The sequence below is a fragment of the Xiphophorus maculatus genome, chromosome 10 (assembly GCF_002775205.1).
Source record: "Xiphophorus maculatus strain JP 163 A chromosome 10, X_maculatus-5.0-male, whole genome shotgun sequence".
NCBI lineage: Eukaryota > Metazoa > Chordata > Actinopteri > Cyprinodontiformes > Poeciliidae > Xiphophorus > Xiphophorus maculatus.
Genome location: NC_036452.1, coordinates 20,893,800 through 20,917,294, shown reverse-complemented (window position 1 = coordinate 20,917,294; position 23,495 = coordinate 20,893,800). Strand labels below are relative to the sequence as shown.

The 23,495-nt window shown below is 39.2% G+C and overlaps 2 protein-coding genes across 2 annotated transcripts; both read right to left on the bottom strand.

Annotated features, from left to right (window-relative positions):
* Positions 1-5,051: 5,051 nt before the first annotated feature.
* LOC102229646 (mixed lineage kinase domain-like protein) lies at positions 5,052-13,444 on the bottom strand. The gene is made up of 11 exons (XM_023340595.1): positions 13,370-13,444; positions 11,637-12,088; positions 11,060-11,146; positions 9,545-9,728; positions 8,864-8,964; positions 8,653-8,788; positions 7,484-7,571; positions 7,257-7,411; positions 6,833-6,882; positions 6,020-6,166; positions 5,052-5,890 (listed from the first exon to the last, which is right to left on the bottom strand). The coding sequence occupies exons 2-11, from the start codon at positions 12,076-12,078 to the stop codon at positions 5,841-5,843; spliced, it is 1,440 nt and encodes a 479-aa protein (XP_023196363.1). The 5' UTR covers positions 12,079-12,088; positions 13,370-13,444; the 3' UTR covers positions 5,052-5,840.
* Positions 13,445-15,918: 2,474 nt separating this feature from the next.
* Positions 15,919-21,717, bottom strand: nt5m (5',3'-nucleotidase, mitochondrial). Its single transcript, XM_005815444.3, has 5 exons — positions 21,442-21,717; positions 20,736-20,836; positions 19,186-19,246; positions 18,950-19,064; positions 15,919-17,671 (listed from the first exon to the last, which is right to left on the bottom strand). Exons 1-5 carry the CDS (start codon positions 21,715-21,717, stop codon positions 17,532-17,534), a joined length of 693 nt encoding a protein of 230 aa, XP_005815501.1. The 3' UTR covers positions 15,919-17,531.
* Positions 21,718-23,495: the final 1,778 nt, after the last annotated feature.

Genomic DNA, 23,495 nt, shown 5'->3' with positions numbered 1-23,495 from the left:
GTTCAGAGGTCGGTAGTTCTGGTTATATTTACTTGAGTAACTTTTTGAAAAACAAACCAAAAAACATCTCACAGGAGTAGTTTTACCTCACTGTGCTTTTTGTTTTTAGTTGACTAATATTTTTGAACTATGTCTAATCTTACTTGAGTAGATTGATTTTTGCATTTGTAAAAATAGAATTCAGATATTGGACACATTTTTAGATTTCTGCACATATGAGCTAAAGTCTGTGCGAATCTTAACGTGTCACCAGGTAGTCACATCTTTAGTATCGGGACGGACCATGTCATAATAATCATAAGAGGCATTTTCTCGAGGAACCAGGTTAGAGAAACAAAATATTTCCCCTTATTAATATGTGGACCCCCAGTAAAACCTTTCCTCTGGCCATCCCTTGTATGAAAATCTAGTTCTGCTCCTGGAGGTCAGTAGGAATAACAAAGAAACAGTTGGGCTTGAGTCTAACCAACAAAGGGTTGATCATCAGGTGCAGACTGGTTCGAGTAATGAAGAGATTGCATATTATGCATAGTAATGAAGAGACAGGCTTGCAATCTGCAGCAGGCCACACCCTCCAGCAGAGATCGGGGCATGTTTGGCGAGACTCTCACAAAACACACCATCCAAATCAGGAGCCGAACATGATCTGTAATTTACAGCAACGATCTCTAAACTTCAGTTGGCAAATTCTCACACAACAATATTCTCAAATATTCTACGTAAAAATATCTCTGTCATTCTCATCTAAAATGTGACGAGCTCGTCAAGGTGATAAGCAGAGTTGCAAAAGCATATTGCTTTCCTTCAGTCTTAATTCAAGGTGATCTCTTGGAAGCCTATTGGATCACATCGCTGTCATACTCTTAAGAAACCAAGAGAAGAGCTACTTCTCTATGTGAGGTCAACATGTGGAACTTTTTTTTATTATTATTTAGTATGTAACAAGTAAAGGACAAAATCAGGCTAATAAACAGCCTTCAATGTTCTTGCGTTTGCATCAGTCCCTCCTAAACTGTGGTATTACGTTAATGTCATGGATATGATCTAAGTGGTCCAGTATTAGTGTTTATGGGTTTTGGACATGAACCACTATGTTTTGACAATAGTCAAGCGCTCTTGTTATTACCACACCCTGCTTTGAATGTTGCCTAGTTGTTTCAAATGGTAGCTGCCACAGGAGTCCATATATAATCCAGTTTCCCATATTTGACACAAAGTATTGTGTTTTTTACATTGTCAGTTGCACAGCAGAATGACTGATGAAGATTAGCAAAAGGCTGCGGTTTTGCATTTTGTCTGCTCAGCAATGTACCAAAGGGGCTGATCTGAAATGTACACTAAAGAAGCGTTTTTCAATGGTTGACTGTTTGCTGGAAGGGCGATCAGCTGGAACACTCTGGACGAGTTCCTCCTCAGAAGCCTCCAGCAGCTGAGCGATAGCTGATCCATTAGATGGGTTAACTACCTTCGGAAGTACATTATGGAAGTTCATCAGGTCACAAACAGGATGGAAGAGCTTTTTTTTGGAAAAAGGAGTCGTGTTTGTGAGTTTTCAGCTTCCTGAAGTCTTTGCCCTTCTCTTCTCCAACAGTCCACAGTCCAATCTGAAATGAACCAGCTGATCCAACTGGCTGATGATTGAGGATGAGGGAAAGCTCGTCATGTTATGTCATGCCACTCTCTCTTTGGTAGAGTTTAAGTCCAATTATCCCGCTTGAAGAGAATTTAACAAGCTTTAAATATGTTATATGCTATAAACTAAACCACCTCATCCCTTCTACTTTAAAGTCCAACTTGTCTGGTTCACATTGAACATACGTCAGCTGGTAGTTTCACATTTATTAACACCTCTGTCAACTTGTTTGTCAAAGATTCTGTGGAACACATTCATCAGTAAATACACAGCTCCGGTGTTTAGAGTGTATGTCTGATTATATGTAGATATAAGTTCTGGATTTTAACATTCCAGTTAAATAGACTCAATTCATTTTAATGATAGTTAAGGGGAAAATGATTTTTGAAGGAAAAGAACAAAGTCCTCAAGCTACATTTTAAGAAAAGATATTTTGCCATTAAGTTGTTGCAGATAACAAAGCCTACTTTTTTCACCCTTGATTTTCACATTTTTCTACGTTATTTTAAGAATAACAGTGTAACTCTTTGCTTTTGCTAAACAAAAAGCTAAATTATATTTTACTGTGACGTAAAATAACACATCAGGACCTTAATTTGTTTGCCCCCACAATGACTGGAAGAAATTGTTTAATCAAGGTGAAAGTGCTAAGAGGGGAAGAACAGAGAAAGAACACAAGGAAGGAAGGAATAAAACGGAAGGACAGCAGAAAAGACACAAGAATAAAGAAAAAAGAAAACACGAGGAATGGACTAAGTACAGAAACAAAAGCAATTTACAGTAAGCTTAATCAGAAGTTTTTTATACTCTGCAAAATCTATCTGGCTGTAACAATAAAGTAGAAAGAAGATTATGGAAAACTGCTCAAAAGAATTCAATATGTTTTTTTCTGATATGACATGGACTGATGGAGGAAATGACAACAGCAAGGACAAAGAGGTGTGCCCCATCATGTCTGAACTCTCCCACCACCCCACCATGCTGGGAGGTGAAACTCTGAGGGGTGGGTGAGTTTCCTAACATCTGTCCAAACTGTGTTATCTGTTGTTCATTTTGGTTCACCCTGTTAAAACAAGCAAGAAGACAAAGGGGGGGAAAAAAGCATGCATTTTTTATTGTCGTCAGGTGGAGAAAACAATGTGTTAAATCAGAAAAGATAGATGCCGAATGTGGAGTTGGAGATTGAACCAGGCACAGACACACAAATCCATTAGCATTTCTTCTCACAACTTTGCAACAACCTCCTTCTAAGCACACTGAAATAAAAAGGCTGGCTTTGTTTTGTGGCCTCAGTGTGACAACTTAGTTCTGAAATTCTTTTCAATGCAAAATCGTCTCACTCCAATAAATCTAACACTTTGGAGTTAGTTCAGAGTTTCAAACCTGTACACTCCATTTACTCACATGTGCTAATGTAAACATGCTAAAGTAAAAAAAAAAAAAAATACAGCTTGTACATCTCATGGGACAAGTGGAACATCTAACTGAAAATGACTTGGATTTTCTAAACATTTTTAGTTTATTTAATAGTTTACAGTAGGAAAACTTTCCAAATAACAGAAGCTTTAACTCACTGTTTCTGTTGTACATGTTTTGTTTTTTTTGGCAACGTGTATGTGCTAATATGCTTATAAAAAATAAGAGCACCTAATTTGTCCCATGCAGATCATCTGCCTTTCCAGTGCTGTCCCGGAGTTTACATACATTCATCTTTGGCATAAATTTCATCAATGAAGGTGAACCATTATTTTTTTGTTTGTTTGTTTGAAGTTTGAATGTATTGTGGATTTCAAACATCCCTGTTGGAATAACCATTATAATAAGCCCACACTTCTGCGTTTACGTTTGCCAGCTCTTACGGCTCTGCGAGGCTATTTTTGTTCATCCTCCTGTGTAGTGGAGCGCCCTGATGTTTGTGTGTGAATCACAGTGCATGGACACTTTTATGGGACTGGAGTTTTGTAATGAGGATATGAATAAACCACTACAGCAGGCCAAAAAATAAAACGAGATGGATTCCAATTTAGCAACAACAAAATGAAAGCTTCCATCAATGCCGTCTGGTCCTGTAAAAATTAACATGCTAACATTTAAAGTTGGTTTTCAGGGGAAGTGTGAGAAGCAAGTGCAACTTCTCAGCTTGTGTCCTTTTGCCCTCTGGTGGTGAAATAACGGAAGGAAATGCTGGTCCATTGACGTTGTTGCATCTTCAACAGTGGGACGATCAGTCTTGCATTCCGGTTGCCCCGGTTACTATGATGCCGAGGAATGAGTGGCGTCCTTCACTTCCTTTGGCTGTCCAGGATGCCCCTCCAGTCATCCGACCAAGATAGGAGCCGTCTCTGGGAGGCACCGATGGACAGATGCTTGTTGTGGCAGGCGGTGAACAGGATGTGTTCCCAAACTGGTGTGGACTCCACACCTGATCAAGACATGAAAGATTATATAACTCATCACTTGTGTTTAACTAGGAGCATCCAGAAGGTTGTTTCAGAGCAACTGTAGTCAAAGACGAGCAGGACACATGGATACACATATGAAATGTGTGTTGCAACTGCTAATTTTGAAGGGATTTTTTTGGGATTTAACACAATAGACACAAAGTTAAAGTATCCTGGTAAAAACCAGCCCGTTGTTCTATGGTTTGCACCATGCAGAGGGTCTGGACCCTCGGCTATATACAGTAGCCATCAGAGAACATTACTGAGCAAGCAGCATTAAGAAGACCAAAGAATCTGATCTTATGAAGAGGAGAGAATTAGAAAAACTAAACTTGAACATCATCCTCAGAATACATCTCCAAAGTTACACATTGTGGTAGTATACCTATGGGTTCAATGAATTGAACTTCCAAACTTTGCAATTATGTTCTACTTTGTGTTGGTCTATCACACTAAAACCCAATGAAATCCATTAAAGTCTGTGGTTATGACATGGCTAAAGTGAAGAGGCATGAATATTAGGGATGCACTAATAAATTGGCCCATTTTTCCTTAGTTTTGAGAGCTCGGTTGCCTGTGTAGACTTTTACCTGATACTTTGTGTTTCTCCCAACAAGATAAATGTTGGAATATCTTCATAGTTCAACTTGTCTCTAAGCACAAATTGTTGTCTTCCTGTCTTTGTTGGACTCTGGATTCATTTCAGGGTCAAATGTTGCATGTGTGTCTGTGTTGTGCAGTGCCAAAAAAATTAATCGTCAAATGTTTTTGGACCATGGCTTCTTAGAATTTGATTTGCTCTTTAAACACAGGCACCAGCAGGCGGTCTGCACTGTGTTTGAAAGTTGTGTGTGTGAGTACGAATGTCCCAGAAGCATGTGACTGTTTTACACTAAACTTGATTTCCATCAAATAATGAAAAAGTGTCCACATTGAAAAACTGAGCTTATGGAGACAAATGCAATTTTAATACCCTTTATTGACTTAAACTTAAAGATAACAAAAAATGTTTTTAACAGATCTGGATAATGAATGAGTACCACAACCGGATCAGAGACATCATAAAGAAAACACACAGTAGAAGAAACCAAGCGCTTCAGATCAAACATTAGCCCACATTGGATCCCAAACAAACATTTTTAAGAATTCCTAAAACAAATGTAAAAAAATTTTCAGATGACCTTGTGATGTGTTCCAGAGCATTTGCCCTTTGACAGAAAAGCTGTTGGGACAGGATGTTTTATAGAATAGGATCTGGATATCATTCATTTTCTTACATTAACCGTGTCAATCACCATAGGATCACTCCTTGCATTAGTATGCATGTTCTATACCTCGCTATAAAAGCTAAAAGATTGTGGAGAAGGATGCTACACTGGGAGTTTTTGCTCTAATGTCACACAGCCACTATGGAGAAACCCAAGCTAAAGCACACTACTAATGGAGGGCAGTGGCAGTACATGTTTTAAAACCATGTAGCTAGCTAAAAATGACAGTCAAAACCCTTTAAACATCCAAACTCCACGGAGAAAGGTACCATCTCAACCCGGATCCGATCCGCTACTAGCAAAGTCCACCTTGAAGATTACTGTAGAAGATTTTCATGAAGAATATAGTCCCATTTACTCTCCTGTCATTATAGTGACCTATTTAAATCTCACACAGAAAAGCTGCAAGAGCACTTATAAAAAAATAAAAGCAAACCACAGCAACACAGAAACATCATAAAATGGGATTTCCCACGGAATGCAGTTTGTAGAGGGGCTTCACAGTTTCTGGACCTCCAGCAAGCAGAGCTGTAGTTTATCCACCAACGCTGCAGATGAAAACAAAAAGAAGATGCATACCCTCAAAGATTTGTAAGTCTTTCCATAGCAACACCAACATGTAATTGTGCCTGCCGCCACAGTAATATACATGAGTGATAAAAATGAAGATTATCTACCTCCAGCAGACAGTCTTTGAAAGGGATCATAGGACCTGCAAGCACTGATCACCTTTTCCAGAGATTCAGGGCAGTGTTGGGGAAGGGGCTGTTGGTATTTTTTGAACCACACTTTTTGAAATAGTGTGTTTTTGTTACCATTGAAATCTGGAAGGAGAAAACGGTTTCATAATCAGTAGGACAGAGTTTGTTGCTGGTACTTGAGTACTAGAGCTGAACAAGAAAGGAATGAAAGGAAGGATCAGTCTGGAAAAATAATGTCTGTGACTTAATTTGATACCAGGATGCACCAAATAATGAAGATAAGCCCATGAAGGCAATATGATGCTTTGGCCAACACTATGCTGGAGAACCTTGGGTTTCGCCGTTTGTGTGGATGCTATCAACAACTTTAGCATTTAGCACCTCAGAGTTTGAGGTGTTGAAAGGCTGTCAAATTCCATAAACCTGAATCCAGTTAAGCATCCGCAGGATGTGTTGAACAAATGGGCACAGTGCATGGACATTGTTGGACATCTGGTCCTAATATTTAGAAATTTATAATTGACTGCGTGTATAAATCCCCCAAAAGTTCTGGCACACTCAGTATAGATTAAGAAACCACAAATGTCAGTGAAAGAAGAAACAAGAACTTTATAGGCAATGAAAAATACAGGTTGTGTGCAGGAAAGTAGCACAAAATTAATTGGCCTTAGAGAAAGCAACCTAAAGAAATAAATCATCACAAAAATGTCATTAAAGGACACAACAGAGTGCCAAGTGTTTTTTTTTTAAAGAATTTAACTTGCACTTGCTAGTCATAACAGGGGTTACCTTGGAATGGTTTCTTCCAAGTGGCAATTTCCCACAGCACAATTCCCAAACTGAAAGAAAAAACATTTTAAATTGTTTTGACAAAATAAGAACTGATTCCATCTGTTTGCCAAGTCTCCATCAATCTGCTCTCTGTCTGCGTTTATTCCATGAAGCAAAACCAAACTGCCCTCTGGCAGACATGTTGCCAGGCTTCAGAGCCACTTTTAAACCTGCACACTAGTCTTTTCAGTGGGAAGGTATTAAAAGGTATATGAATAAGAAGAGGCAATTAATATACATATAATGTCTATAATTTGTGGGGAAAGCACCTTTGGAAAGTATGTTAATGAACAAGTCGTGCATAAAAAATGACTAAACATTAAGCTTATCCAGCCATATTGAGAAAGTAACGCTGCAGGTACTGAACAGGGATGTCACTGACCTGTAGATGTCACACTCTGTGCCGTATTCGTGGTCTTTGTTAATGAGCAGCTCTGGAGCGGAGTAGCACATAGAGCTGAAGTTTTGGTCATTGTGTTCCTGCTCTTTTCGTTTTTTCAGTGACTGCACCGTTTGGGAGTGTTCTAAACCCCCCAGCTGGAAAAAAAAAGAACAGCATGAGAAGTGCAAGAGAGTTGCCATGAAAAAAAATCCTTGGGCACTTGGTACCTTGACTTTGTTGTTCTCATCCACAAGGAAGTTTTCACTCGTGATGTTCATGTGAAGCTTACTTTCTTGGCCAGAAACATGATGCAGGCTAGGAGACATTATTGCAGATATTTTTACTTTACCATGAAACCATTTGAAACAGTTTAGTTTATTTGCATACCGACATACTGCATTTACGAGCCTAAAGTAGCTAACACATAGTTTGTTTTTACAGGGATCTCCACCTACCGTATATGTGTCACTCTTCCTTCCTCGAACTTCTGATCAGTTATGTCGGTGACAATATGCAGTGCAAATTATTTGTTAAACAGCAAAAAAATAACAGATTTGGTTTTCATAGATACTAAGATTTATTACTGCTCACATGAGAGCCTAACTCATGATGAATGTACCAAAGCGGATAGCCAAAGGGACAAGAGCAGATCAGACATGGTACTGCTTCTGGCCACTATTATGTACAGATCATGGACGGGCGTTGGGGGGCGTTTCCCACCTACGGAGTCAGCCATGGACTCGACTAGAAGCTGTTTTTTTTTTTTCTTTTACCTGAGAGTAGCCAACTTTCTATTTTTATCTCGATTCAATACCACTCCCTGCATCTTTGCACTCCGTCTCCCACACATTTTTCAGCTGTGACGACTGTTTAATCCATTGTTAACATTAATCCATTTCTAACGTCCCGTAACGTGTTTTTCCGATCCGCCTTCAAACACAACATGAGCTCTAAGACGCTCGCGCCGGTTTTACACCTGGGCACTGGGCAGTGACTTGTAGATGGATTTTACATTTAAATAAATAGACCTCAGAAATTGGAAACCTTGGATTTCTGCAATGTATGAGCTAATGTTTGTGCAAATCTGAGCATAATTACTCAATATTTTATACATGTCATTGTTTACATCCTTATTGTTTATTTTGTGTCAAACATGGTAATTTTAAGGTTACATAAAGGTTTGTTTATGTATTTCTATTAAAGTAAAAGCTTGTTTAGTCTGATTTCCTCTGGAGCTGGGGCTGGTAGAGACTCTTACTTTTACTAACTGCATCAAACTCTTACAACTTGCGTAAAACTCTTTTAGGCTTGTATCCCCCCAACACGTTTCTTTAATATTCAGTTTATCATAAATTAAACATGAGTACAAACAAAGAATGTGTTTTGGGAGACTTACCGGTAAACACCCTGTGCTGCATCCAGGCACATACCAACTTTCTTGTCCCAGGGCAATTCTTGTCTTGAGAACAGAAAATTTTGAAGAGTTCCTTGTGCACAGTACTCCATGATGATGTAGTATTCCGGGTTTGGACCTGAAAGCAGGTAAAAGGAGATCTGCTATTTTGCTTGTTTGGGTACCACCAAACACTGAACTCGTCACTACTTACGCTCCTCATTTTTGATGCATATGCCAAACATTCGCAGGATGTTGGGGGACTCGAACTGTTTCAAGGAATCGACCTCTGCGAAGAATTCAGACTTTATCTGCCTGTATTTCAGGAGAATATTTATTAAGACTGTGCATGTGTGATGGTGTTGCACTGGTTGATCCTAACATGGTACACTGACCATGCATAATATTATGACCACTGCCTAATTGTTTGTCCACCAGACCCCTAAGGGTCTGCTGTGACATCTGGCATCAAGAAGTTAGCAGCAGATTGTTCAAGTCAGATCAGCAGTGAGGTGGAGCCTTCGTTGATTGAATTTGTTTGTTCAAAACATTCCACAGATGTTCTTATGATTTTTATCATTTATGGTCCTTTTGGTGCCTTGGACCACTTTTGACTGATACTGATCACTGCAAAGATCACCTTTAAGAGCTGCAATTTTAAAGGTCCACATCTACCTGATCTGATCATCTCTCTCTCTTGAACACCCACACACATACAGACACACAAAGTTCATTGATAAAACGATGGTCAGTTCATTCACTTTAGCTGCCAGTGGTCGTAATGCTATGTGGTTGTAAGAAATATGTTAGAAAAAGCTGTTCTGTAAAAATGTTTGCTTAAATGTATGGTCTGATGCTTTTTAATGACAATATTCAGCTGAATTGCTGCACAAACTCTGGTTTGGCGTTCAAGGCTTCGGTGTATCTCTTGATGGCCACTGGGAAGTGACTGAATCTTCCTGTGTAGATCTCTGCTCTGGGTGTTTTCATGAATGGTGTTTTGGGATAATCTGGGATATACGTCAGTTCCTCTGGTTTAATCATTCTGACTTCTGGTCTTGGAGGTCTGGGGTTTTTCACTGTGAAAATGACAAGGAAACAAACCAATCAGCTTCAAGATTGGTTAAAAAATGAAAGCCGATTAGCTAAAATAAGCGGTACCATTTAGATTTATGCAGATTATGGCAGGGATTAGATAAGAACAAAAGCAAAGAAGGTTTTGTTGATGGAAGTAAAACGAAGAGATGAGCTCAATGAGAGTCATTGAAGTTACCGGTATTCTGCATAAAGAGAGGAAGGGGGATACTGTCTATAAAGAAACATTCAGCAGCTGAGTGAGTATTATGGGCTTTATTTTCTCTTTTTTTGGCACAGTTGGCCGTAGTGTAGAAGTTTGGATTTGTCCTAACTGGATTTCTTTCTTTAATGACAAGAGTATTCACTCTCAGTATTCGAAAAATAGTTCATAATTAATTATTAGTAGGCTAATTGATGAATAAGCAGCACCGAGTAAAGTATATAATACCCTCTCCCTGTTTTCCCGCCTTCCTCCGTCTCTTTGTGCGCTCCTCATAAACATCCTGTTGTAATACAGTGGCAATCATATAACAAAATCAGAAGGAAATCTCCGTAATAAGGTTTTAGCTGTTTTCTCTCTGTTTATTTGGATACAATTCAATTAATTAGGATCCATGTGCTCACTCAGGACGCATTTAAATACCCGGGCTGATAGATGAATTTACAGCATGATGCTTGAAGTCCTATAACTGACGAATAAACCTCTGTAATACCAGACCTTGTTGTATTGCTTTTTTTGTTTGTTTACTACAGTATTGGATTGTGTATCTGTAACATTATAGTGGTGAATTAAATCAGTGAGCCCCCACCGAGGGTCCAGGCACCTAATGCGAGACCCGCCACTGGAGTTTATACACTGAGCAAAAAGCAAGTTTAATGAAAATGATTTGGTTTAGGACAGAGCATACCCTTTGAGTATCTGGAAAATCAATTTTCTGGCGAATAAACCATCTTGATGAAACGTATGTCTGGCATTGCTACTCATCTTGGTGACTATGGCACTTATTTACTGCCATGATGGAGAATTGCATCAAAAGTTTTAAGTGATAACGTGACTCAAGATCAGAACACTGGACTTTTAGCCTTGGGCCTTAAAATTTCCTATTGAAAACCTACATTCACTCTCCAATGATCTGGTGAACAGGGATCTCCAGCCAAAAAAAAAAAAAAGTTAAGCTCTGAGTACTAAAAGGTGTAGGATGGACCGCCCTAAGGCAGGTGTTGGTGAGGTTGATATTCAGCTAGAATGAACAGCAGAAGATATAAAACCGAAGAGTTAACACTGAAAATGCGTCTAGCATGCCAACATGCGGAGAACGTTAAAGTTACTCACACAACTCCACAGAATGAATGACGTTGGTCTTTATCTCCTCGAGATCTTTTTGCATCACATCCAGGGACTCCTTGTAGTTAATGAGAACTGAGGAACAAAGAAACGGTGATGTAACAAAGCAGGTAAAACTGAACGCTGGATCATTAAGCATAAACACTGGAATTGCCAGAAATCTTTGTGTTATCTTCATGTGTTTTATAGGATTTTTTTTTCTTGGCCTTCAGCAACAGTAAAGCTAAAACTAAACAAGCTGGAAGAAGACATTACAAATGTTAGTTGGTGCACTAAGTTGTTGCACCAACAAGTGTCTCTAAATTTTCCTGTTTGGATTTTTTTCTGTACGTTTGGCCTCTCAACAAATGAAAGTAGCCGTCCTTACAGAATTAAGTTGTCTATTCCCTGTCAGTCAATTGGGAAGAGGTGGGGCAACTTGGACTAGTCTACCAGTCCATTTCATGGATGCACAACAATCATATATGCACGCTCACCCTGTGGGTAATTTAGAATGACAGGTTAACCCAACATCTGGGATTTTTGGGCTGTTCTCAAAAGTGATGATAAAGTCAGTTTTTCTTACGTCTCTGCAATTCCTTGATGTCTTTCTTCCGGTCCTCTTCATCTTCCTGCTGCCTGTTGGCCAGCTCAAAAACCTTGAACAATTTACTTCTTTGGTCTAATTGCAGAGCTAGAGAGAGCCTCTCAAAGACTTCAGAAAGGCGTTTATTTAAAGTGTCAAATTCTTCTTCATAGCTGTTGGACTTGATCACATGCCTGAAGCAACTTGCGTTAGCGTAATTACCAATCTGCGCCTGGGCTGACTTCAGAACGTGTAAGAGCTCCTCCAGGGCTTTCTGTACTTGCTCATTCTCGAGAATGTTTTTGTCAGCTGAGTCCACCAGCTCCTCCAAGGCTTTTACTCTTTCACGAATGCGACACCAGCGGCTTTGGTTGGCCTTTACTTTCTCAGCCAGTTCATAGATTGTTTTGACAACTCCCACAATGTCTTTCACAAAGTCCATTTTTTTTTGCCTAAAAATGCATTTAAAAAATGAACAATTAAACATTTCCACAATATAAAAGAGAATATTTACATATATAAATGCAGTGGGATGAAAAAATGTTTCTTGACAGATTTTTTTTTCTTTCTGTTTTGGTCACATGGAGCTGTTTCAGATCACCTGGTAAATTCCTAAAATGTTTATGTTTCACCAACATCTTTAACTGGATGATGACTAAGGTTCTCTTTTTGCTAAACTTGGAAGCCTACAAGTTTTCAAAGGAATACAAAGCTAGATCAACGTAGAGAGATTACGAACCACAGTGGAGTGAGGTAAGCAGTACCTAATTTTTGATCATTTTATGTATTTTGCCTGTTTTTTCAAAGCAGCCTTAGAATACAAGAAATAGTTGGAAGTGTCACTGACATAATAAAACCACTTGTATGATTTGAAAAGATGAACTGCTGTGCTTTTCTGTGTGCACAAAAGCTTTGAACAATAAATGTTCCTCAGAGAATAATAGAAATACACAGTGTTGCTGATTTCGTCTCTAGTACTGGGCCAACTGGGTCTCTCTTCATCGCTTCCTCCAGCTTCTTCCTCAAAAACTGCAGACAAATCGCTCAAATCTTCGCTGAAATTGCTCACAACTTCCTCGCATTGTGTATATTCAGTCTCAGTTGTTTACGGTTTGACTTACCTTGACTACGTCACAAGATGGTGCTGTCGTTTAACCCGGTTACTAAAGACGAAAACGATGGCACTCTGTATTTATAGTATTTTGTATGAAATATTTATTATTAAAAGCTTTTGTGTACATAGAATAAAAGCTCACCTCTTTTCAAATGTAAGCTTTTATTACATTTTATTATCCCAATAAGTGGCTGTATTGTGTCAGTGACACTTTAATTCTTGAATTACAGTAATCAATATCATATTCAGAATGTCGTAATGAAGAAAGTGAAGCAAAAAAGAAGAAAAATCTGTCAGACACTACAACGAAACTGAATCACATAATGGAGGTCGAGGAGTTATCAGTAATAGAAAAAGTTAGGTTATATGTAGACATCCAGGTTCTTTATGTGGTATGCTGCAGCAGGACATGGGAATAAAAAAAAAAATATATATATATGATATATATCTTTTGGTCATATGATATATATCTTTTGGTCATACTTGCTAGTGTAACTATAATACCCAGGTGATACAGATATGGAAGAGTGATCTACCCTGTGATTACAAAAAACACAAATTTAATCTATTGCAAGGTTATTAGAAAGTTAAGGCTCTTTGAATGTTTTCAGTTATTTACCTGACTGAATATCCAGAATCCTCCTGTGTTGAAGATCAGTGGAAATAAATGGAAAGGTGTATGTTGTCATTCTTTTATAATGCTTTTAGATGGGTGTACCCTCTAAGGTACCAACAATGTATCTTAAAAAAGAAAATCCAGCAGAGCAAGTATATGGACATGTTAATCCAGTTTGAAGTAGTGTATTGTACAAGCCACACTGGTTTGCACAATACAAATCCCCAGGCTGTGTACAGATAGACACTAGGTGGTGCTAGACCACCTGCCCTTTTTATTCTGGACGGGGGGAAAAAATTGCCCTTCTGAAATCTTTTTCTTTTATTTTTAAATCATTTTTAACAATACTGTGTGGCCCAAGTTAGCCACACACTATTGCTAAGAGCAATTCTGTGTGACCTATATTACCAGTACCCCATGCTTTTGTAAGCGTGGGTTAGGTTATATGTAGACAATCAGGTTCTTCGTGTGACACGCTGCAACAGGAGCTCACATCCTATTGCAGCATGTCACATCAGATTAAGGACCTTATGTGAAACAACAGATTTTAATTTCCCCACACACACACGCGCAATTCTCCCCACCATCGTACATTTCTACACTTGAGCGAACAAACTGGACAGGAGTTTAGAGAGCTGTGTGGTTGCAAATGAACGACTCTTCTCTGCTCTTTTCCACAGTTGGGTAGGGACTTGCACTGCTGACCTCAGATGCAAAAGTTAAAACTAACTTTTCATCAACTTCAAATTTGTCTGAATCGATCGGGCCAATCAATGGCATGCCCTTCCTGCTATGACTGTCACCTACCATGTACCACTTAAATTAATGAATTTATTTGTGTTCATGTCTTTCTGGAGGTTCAGGTCTGAATACACTCAGAACTCGGATGTGATCAACAGTTTCTATCTGTAATAGTTTAATAGGAGGGGCCTCAAGACTGAATCCTGGGGTACTCCAAATGTGACTGTCTGGTCCAATGAGATGTTGCTAAGCCAATTCCTTGTTCTTTAGGTAAGACTCGTACCAGTCAAGCACTACACCAGAGTATGACCCAGCTCTCAAATCTCAACTCTACCTCATGGTCAACATTGTCAAATGTTGTGCCAGGATCCAACAGAACCAGCACTGTGGTCCGTCCACTGTGCTGGAAGAACCAAATGTTCAATGTGGATGTCATTGAACCCTGTGACAGGAGCAGCGTGATAAATGTGTAAATCCCACACATTCCTGAAGATAACAGGGTTATCTTCAGATGTTATCTTAACAGATAACATCTGTTAAGTTGTGTTTAGCCAGTTTGACAGAGATGCTCCTTAGTAAAAGTTAAATACCTGACATGAAACAACAGATTTTAATTTTCCCAGGCATTTACTGCAAGGTGTCATTTATCCACTCATTGTTTCCTCATTGCTTGCACGCTCTAGTTTTGCTCACGTTGAAACTGTCAGAGAGATGGCCTCACATTTGACCTTGTTTTTTAATATAGAAGAGTCATATGTGACTAAGGCCTAAGCCATTTTACAACCAATGAAACCATTACATTTCTGATTAGATAAAACACCTATAAAAAAAAACCTTAATGCAGAAATGTGGGTCTAATATGAACTATGCTGAATACTTACCTAAGATTTTTTTTCTTTTTTAAAATCTGACAAACTAGCCTCATCGGAACCCGTATTCAAATTTATTAAATGTGACTAAATGTTAATATGAGGTGGAGATTATTCACATGGCGCCAACATTAATTCAATAACCAGGATGTGGAGGAGTTTAATATTTAACTTAGAGGAAATACAAAAATGATCAAAAATTAGATACTGCTGAACTCACTCCACTGTGGTTTGTAATCTGTCTACGTTGATTTACCTTCGTAGTCCTTTGTAAACTTGCAGGCTTCCAAGTTTAGCAAAAAGAGAATCTTAGTTCCATTTACATTTAGCAATAAACCTCAGCATGATTTCTGTGGAGGCAAAGGCACCGAAATCATTGATTACTTTCAAACTAACGAACAAAGAAAAAAAAGGGCAATGCGACTGGGATGTAACGCAACGCTTTATAGAAATGCAGTGAAGTGGAAAGTACAGATACTTACTGTAAAATGAAGCGGAGTAAAAGTCGAAAGTACCCACGATTAGATCTACTTAAGTACAAATACATGAAAAATGTACTTATGTACAGTAACAAAGTGCTAGTACTTTGTTACATCCCACCACTGATAATTACCCAAGAAACCTAAAAGTGGACACTAATTCTGTCTTTACCATTCAGAAAAGTCTTGTCTTGTATTATGTCTAGACAGTTTCTGTAAACGAAAACAAAACACAAACAGCTGGAAGCAACTTAATCACCAATACTTTATGGTATTAATTCTCTAAAAACAAAAAAAGCCTCTTATAAAAAAAGGCTAACAAAGATCCGACAATGTGAGAATGAAAATCAGGGAGAACGTTCAAAACTCTGAGGGGTGGGTAAGTTTCCCAACATCTGTCCAAACTGTCTGCCTCACCGTCTGTTTCAGCAGGGTGAACAGGAATGAACAGATAAAGAAAAAGACATGTTAAAGTGTCCTTTATTTATTTTTCACCGGCTTCAGGTGGAGAAAACAACACGTTAAAACAGAAGAGACAGAAACCGTTTTGAAGTTGGAGATTGAACCAGGCCCAAATCTAATGACCATATCTTCTCAAAAACTTTGATGATGGAGAGCAACAAGCTCCTTAAAACAGTAAAGTAAAAAAAAAGGTTTGTGTTGTTTTGTGGCAACTTCGTTCTGAAATGCTTTTCAACTCAAAAATGGTCTTCCTTCAATAAATCTAACACTTTGCAGTTAGGTCAAAGTTTCTGCCCTCCATCTACTTTTATGTGCGAATGTAAACACGCTACAGTATAAAAATACACATAGTACATTTCATGTGGAACATCTGACTGAAAATGACTTGGCATTTCTAAAAATTCTATTTTATATAATAGTTTAGAACAGGAAATCTTTTCAAAGAACAGACGTTTTGACTCGCTATTTTTGTTCTACGTGTTTTTGGCAACATGTTTGTGCGAGTACGTTTTCCCTCAGTGGGTGAAGTGAGATGCATAGATCATTGTGAAATGCTAAAAAAAATAAAGAGCACCAAAGTTTTTAAATAGCATAAAAACAAAACTTTCCTCCAGATCATCCGTCTTTCCAGTGGTGGTGGTCAGAAGTTTACATACCTTCGTCTCTGGCATCGGTTTCACGCTCATTTAAGGCTTTCAGTGACGAATTTGAACCGTTTCTTTTTGGCTGAAGTTTGAATTTATTATGGATTTTGTCAGCCGTCAAACATCCCAGTTGGAACAACTGTTTGTATTAATCTCTTAACCATCTAATTGTGGATTTGAGGTCAATGTGAAAAAATTGGAAAACTTGAGAAGCAAACCCTCAACCTCAATCAGATGAGGTTTTCTTTCTTCTTAATTTACATAGGATATCAAAAAAGCAAGTCCATGGTGCCAAACTTTTAATGTTTTTTCCCTATACGGTCATATTTAAATGCAACATTAAAAGTAAAACATGCATGCCAGTTATGAGTGGATGTAAATTTCTGTACATTACAGTGGTGTTTCACTTAAGTAGAGGTAAAAGAAGTACCAACTATAACCGTTACCGTAATCCCAGGTCTGATGTCACACTCCTGTGCTCACGTTCACCAGCTCTTACGGCTCTGTTTGTTGGTTTTTCTGTGTAGTGGAGCGCCCTGATGTTTGTGTGTGAATCACAGTGCATGGACACGTTTATGGGACTGGCCTTTTGTAATGAGCATATGAATAAACCACTACAGCAGGCCAAAAACAAAACGAGATGGATTCTGAGCAGACAGGTCCAAATTTAGAAACCATAGAGAGCAATACCAAAAACTTCCATCAATGCGGTCTGGCCCTGTAAAAAATCGACCTGCGGCTTTTTAGAGTTGTTCAGTGGAAGTGTGGTTGGCCTGTGTCATGCTGCCCTCTGGTGGTGAAATAAGTGAACTTTCTCTTCTCTCCCAACAACTGACTTTAGTTTTCTTCTTCAGAAACAAGGGAAGGAAATGCTGGTCCATTGACGTTGTTGCAACTTCAACAGGGGGACGATCAGCCTTGCATTCCGGTTGCCCCGGTTACTATGATGCCGAGGAATGAGTGGCGTCCCTCACTTCCTTTTGCTGTCCAGGATGCCCCTCCAGTCATCCGACCAAGACAGGAGCCGTCTCTGGGAGGCACCGATGGACAGATGCTTGTTGTGGCAGGCGGTGAACAGGATGTGTTCCCAAACTGGTGTGGACTCCACACCTGATCAAGACATGAAAGATTATATAACTCATCACTTGTGTTTAACTAGGAGCATCCAGGTTGTTTCAGAGCAACTGTAGTCAAAGACGAGTGGGACACATGGATACACATATGAAATGTGTGTTGCAACTGCTAATTCAAATGGGTTTCATTGGGATTTAACACACCAGACCAAGTTAAAATATCCTGGCAAAAACCAGTGCCTTGTTCTACGGTTTGTTCCATACAGGTGGTCTGGACCCTTGGCTATTGACAAACAATTGCTTCCTGAAGGTGTACAGTCTGTTGAAGTTTTAAATTTTACCCAATCACTAACGTTTGTCCGTAATGTATGAGATGATCCAGTTCGACTCTATGCAGCTAACCGGAAATTGCGCCTGCTGTAAACGACAGTCGTCTGCCGCAAAGAGAGAAGTGCCGAGTCAAACGAGGCGCCTGCTGATTTTAATTCAATATTTGGAAGCGTGGCCAACGCCGATTGAAGGACTTGTTTACTTCCTCCGCTGTCAGCGCAAAAACTCTAGTTGGACTATAATGTTAAAGCAGCGCAGAAAATCGACTTTATAGTTTACAACTTTTCCTTCTGTTCACAGATTGGCCCGGCTGATATTCCTACCAAAGTAACCCATTTCGATGGGGGGGAAAGATCAGCCAGAAAACTGTACTTGGTGTACCACTACTGATTACATTTGCAAGGCTATGTATCACTGCAAATGTAACAATCCCCTTCTATTGAAAATAGTAATTTCCCCTTAAAGCTAATAAGTTGCGTCACCTCTTGGTGGCAACAACTGTCAAGAGTCCGTGAGAGTCTTCTCAGTCAAACTTAGACTAGGTTACTCACACAATGTATTTACTTTTTTAAGCCTTTCAGGGGTGGATTCCTGCTGTGCTTTGGATCACTGTTATGCTGCTTGACTCAACTGCGCTAAAGGTGCCACCCTAAGGGCTGGACGTTCTTGCTGATTAACCAGGCCTACGTGTGGCTGGTAAGTAAATAAATAGAGACTGACAGACACTTTATTTATTGTCAGAGAAATTTTATACATCAGAGTTCTACTCGGAGAGGGCTGATATCTTTTTTTTATTTTTTATCCTGACCAACTTTTCTGGTTGGTCAGGCTGTTTCCCCTTAGTAGATAAAATAAGTAAATAAAATCCTGCTTTACAAACCTGTTTTTGCTCAGGCTGACATTAAGTATACTTTTTTCAAAGCGTTGCTAAGTCTAAGAGCCATTGAATGTCACAAAATAAACAATGCAAGTCCATAAAGCCCACCTTGAATGTCAGGCTTGTCGTCTATGAGGAGGTCGCCGGCAATTAGGGTTTTATCTCTGGTCAGGATGACCTGCTCCAGAAAGTCGCAGCCTAAATGCTTTTCCACCCAGGCGTACTGGAAAAAACACACATGCGCAGGCACAAACACAATCAAGGTGTCAGATGTTAGGAAAAAAAATCCCTTCAATGATTATTGAAGCAGAAGATTCTATGCTATTGATCAACAGGAGGCTCACCTTTTCATATGGGCAGTGTTTGTAATGCTTAATGGGGCTGGTGCAAATAAAGACATCTGTGCTGCAGGGACAGAAGGAAACAACAAGAGCTCAGTGGGAACGCATGGCGATTCATTTTCCATTCCAGCTGCATATGCCACCCACACAGCCTCTGTATTACGCTGGAAACAGGTGGCAACAGTTCACATGAAGAGCTCAAACACATCCAGAGTGATCACTTTTGATAGAAACTTTCAATATGTAATGGCTGTCTAAGGTGGGGTTGAGAGGAGCTTGTCCCAAAGTGGTTCAGGAGAAGAAAAAGGCTCCTGAGTGCATTTGTCTAAAATCACCATCACTGATGAAGAAGGTGTCACAAACCTTGCAAAATCACTCACCACCGAGGCAGTTTGCTTATGTGAAGGTTTTTTTTTCAATAATGCGGTTGATGACTAAAAGAGACACAAAGATGACAGAGGTCTGTCCAAGAAAAACATCAATGCCAGACTTATAATCTGCAGGTAGTACAAGGATGGACACTTTAATGTCACCAAGTTATTTTATTGGTTGTTTGGGAGATCTGTACAATTATTTGTGTATAGCAAAGAAGCACTCCCTCAGTGAGGTAACAGTAACCCTACTTTCTGCCTAAGGACATTGCCATTGGCTTGAAAAAGTTATCCTGGTATAACAAATTGATTAACTTGTTTTTACTGCACTCTAGTGGCCAAATATTAGATTCGATTCTACTTACTAAATGTACAATTTGGCCTGTTTACCTGTTGACAATAGAAACCCATATCTAAGTTGTCTCCCGCTGCCTCATCATGTACACAAGTGCAAAAATTGACTCGGGGTTGAGGGGAAAAAAATAAACATGTCCAGCTGAAACGTCCAGCTGTGAGGCTACACTGAAGCTGACTTAGTTTTGGAAATTTTCTCTGGTAGTTTCAACCTCAAAGGCACGTGACAGTGCTGCTTACATGTGAAGGAATCTTTATCAAACCACTAGCAGGTGTGCTTAAAAAACAAAGAACAGAATCAACTGAGTAACGACTAATTTGACTTGTAACATTATCCTCTATGCCGACGATGTATTGCTCTTTTTCCAAAATGGTCAATCTTTTTCTTTTTGAGACAATTACACTTTGAGGGTTTTTACTGCTTTTGGTTTTCGTTTACGTCTGTCCCGGCGATTCTGTTTTTGATTGATTTTGAGATTTGAACAAAGGCCATAACACATAAGAGACAAAAAAATGCACAGGGGGTTCCTAAAAAGAAGTAAGAGTATTTAGTAAAACAGAAAATGAATCAGTTGAAGGAATAACTTAATTTATGTATCAAAGCAAATGCTTCGACTTCATCAGATTTAATAAGCTCCAAAAGAGTACATTGACATGCATCCTGTTGGTGGGTAGTTTTGATACTTTTGATGGAAGTGGGAAACAAAAAAAATTCAGCGTTTGAGGCAATGTTCAATCGAACCAGTCAAAGGCAAATTCACGGATGAACTGGTGTAAACAAGTTTTTATCCGCCTTATTATTCCGGCAAGTATTCTGATTGTTCTTACTCATCCATCCTGGCCATCTCCTTCACCGCCTCCACTCCTCCAGGCAGAGGATCCAAGTCTATGAAGAAGCTTTTGGACTCCCAGATACTGATGGCTTTTTCCTGGAAACAGAGGAAAACAGTTAGTTTACACCTGGTGGAGTACTGGATCACGTGTGTTTGCATTAGCGTCAGTGTGCCTGTACTGTAACAACAAGAAGGAACAAAGGTCAAGTTTGTTATTGACACGCTGTGGAAAAGTCTTAGTCTCGTTTTCCTTATAATTCAGATTTTTCTCTGTCAAAAATCTAACTTTTTATCTTAAAATACTGTTTTTAATCTCACATTTTGTACAGAATTCTGAGATTAAAATAATTCACTTTTTTTTTTTCCAGTGGCGTAATTGTCTTCCATATAAATGGTATGAGTAAAGAAGAAAAAAAAAAAACACAACTGGACATGATCGGAAATAAATCGGTGGCATTAATTGTGTGATGCCAGCAGAGGTCTAGAACTTGCTTTGACGAGAGTATATTTTTATTTTAATTAAATAAGAATCTACAAAACTTCACCAAAAATAACTGAAAATCTGACGATGGCGCGTGACTAAAGACGGCAAACTACAGCCAAAGCGGAGTTTGATTTATTTCACACAAAAAATATGGGGTAGTAGCTTTAATGTATCCCTGTTTAAAAAACAAACTGCTTCTCTCTGACCGTTTACTTACACATAGGTCGGATCTGAGCTGGCCGTACTGCAATGACACCCAAAAGCCTCTCCGGTCCTCCAGAGTGATGAAGGGCTCGTCCGGGTACCTGGCCCTGTATTTCTTCAGGAAGCCCCCCTCGAAGTCCGCCAGCACTCCGTCCATGTCGACCAGGACCCGCAGTCTCTTACCGGCGGCGGAGGAGGACGACATGTTCATAGCGATCCTCTTAAACGGATCAGGGAGCAAAGTTTTCCCTCTTCCGAGTAGGCGGGTTGCAGTCGCGCATAGCAACATCGCCGCCGCTGCCGCCGCCAACGACCGCTAAACCTCTCCGAAGTCACTGCGCCTGGAACAAGCCGACAAAAAGTCCGCATTGGAGAGAAAAAAGAAACCTTAAGTTTGCCACTGTTGTCTTTTGCTGCTTATTTATGACGTCGTGTTTCACTGTATATGGCCGTTTCGCTGCTGCAGTTAAGCTAACACTGCTGTCAGGCTAACCGCAGCAGCCGCCAGGTCAAATGTGACACACCGCTGGACGCCGCACTGAGAGCGGTTTGACGGTGTGTTAGCTGCCCGTCAGCTGTCACTGGGCGTCCCACTGCAACGGTAACAGCTGCCGCTGAAGCAGTGTGGACGGAAACGGACAGTTATCGCCTGTTTTTGCGGCATCAGGAGGAAGAAGAGCTCAGCTGTGGGAACAAGCTGTACTACGAACAGGTGTTGTGTCGAGTTCGGGTTCCCCCGTTGAGATTCGGTTCCTCGTCAGTTGCACTTCTAAACGGTGTTTTACGGCAAAGTGGTGCATTCAAGTCAGTTCGTACATTTGTATAGATATATTTCTTTCTTTCCAAAATAATTGTTAATAATATGAACAAACTTAATAAGCAAACAGTAGCACAATCCAAAATGAACAACATTGTCTTCATTTATTAATTTTCTAATAGTTTTATGCTTCTGTGTTCTTGAATTGTCACTATGTAAAGAATGATTGAAAGGCTGAAAATGAAACGTCATATGCTGGTTTTTCTTTTATGATGCATACTTTTGTTTGCCAATATCTAGAGGTAAAGCAAAACATGTCAAATGTTCAACTTGAAAATTCTGTCTCATGGTTTTCATCCATTCAGACAAGCAACAAAAATAACTTTTCTGTTGTTTTCTGATGGTTTTCCTGCTCTTGTAAGAACAACAATACACCCATCCCAGTACATTCCAGACCTTTACCTACTCATTTACTCATAGAAAAGGTTCTGTAGCTTTATTTGCCTTGCTTAAATAGAAAAAACTGACAATAATAATAAAAATAACTTACCTCAAATAACTTGAATTATACCACAAATGAGGTAATAAAAAACAAATATTTGAAATGAATTCAACCCACTTAAAATTTTTGACCAAATAAGTAGCTCCAACACGATGAATACATAAAAGGCAACTTGTTGATATGGATTAAGTGGAAATCATTTTAACCAATTTGACTTTTTTATTTAAAACAAAATCATTCGCTCAAAGGTTGAATAGTAGAATAATTTCACAATTAAAATGTTTAGATTCAAATGTAATTTAATAAAACCAATGTATGTCCGCAAACTACTTGAAAGCTACCGAAGGTATTAATCATGAAGTGTTTATCAAGGCCCTGGTGGCATTGTGCACTAGCAAATGTTAAATAAATTTTCAAGTTATTTCAATATAAATGACCAAGCTTGAGTGGTGTTTTTGAATGCACCATGAGGTTGGCCGTAAAAACTGTTGAGAAGCGCAATTGAGTGTAGGAATTGACAGAACCGGTAGAAACGCGTCCTAGCATGGAACTCAACTCGACACAACACCAGCTCCTTCCAAGATGGTTTATAGAGAAAAGAGAGCTCACTCCTCGGTGTGCTTTAAGTGTAACACATCACTGTTGCAGTTTAGCAATAGGGGTGGGGATCTAAAATCAGTGCTTTCTGTCTGATGAGCCTGCCTTCAGCAACTACTTAGCTGTTTTATATTGCAACTGAAATAAAGTTAATGGCTGTGTTTAACTAGTGATGGTTGTCTTTTCACAAAAAAAGGTTTCATCGGTCATA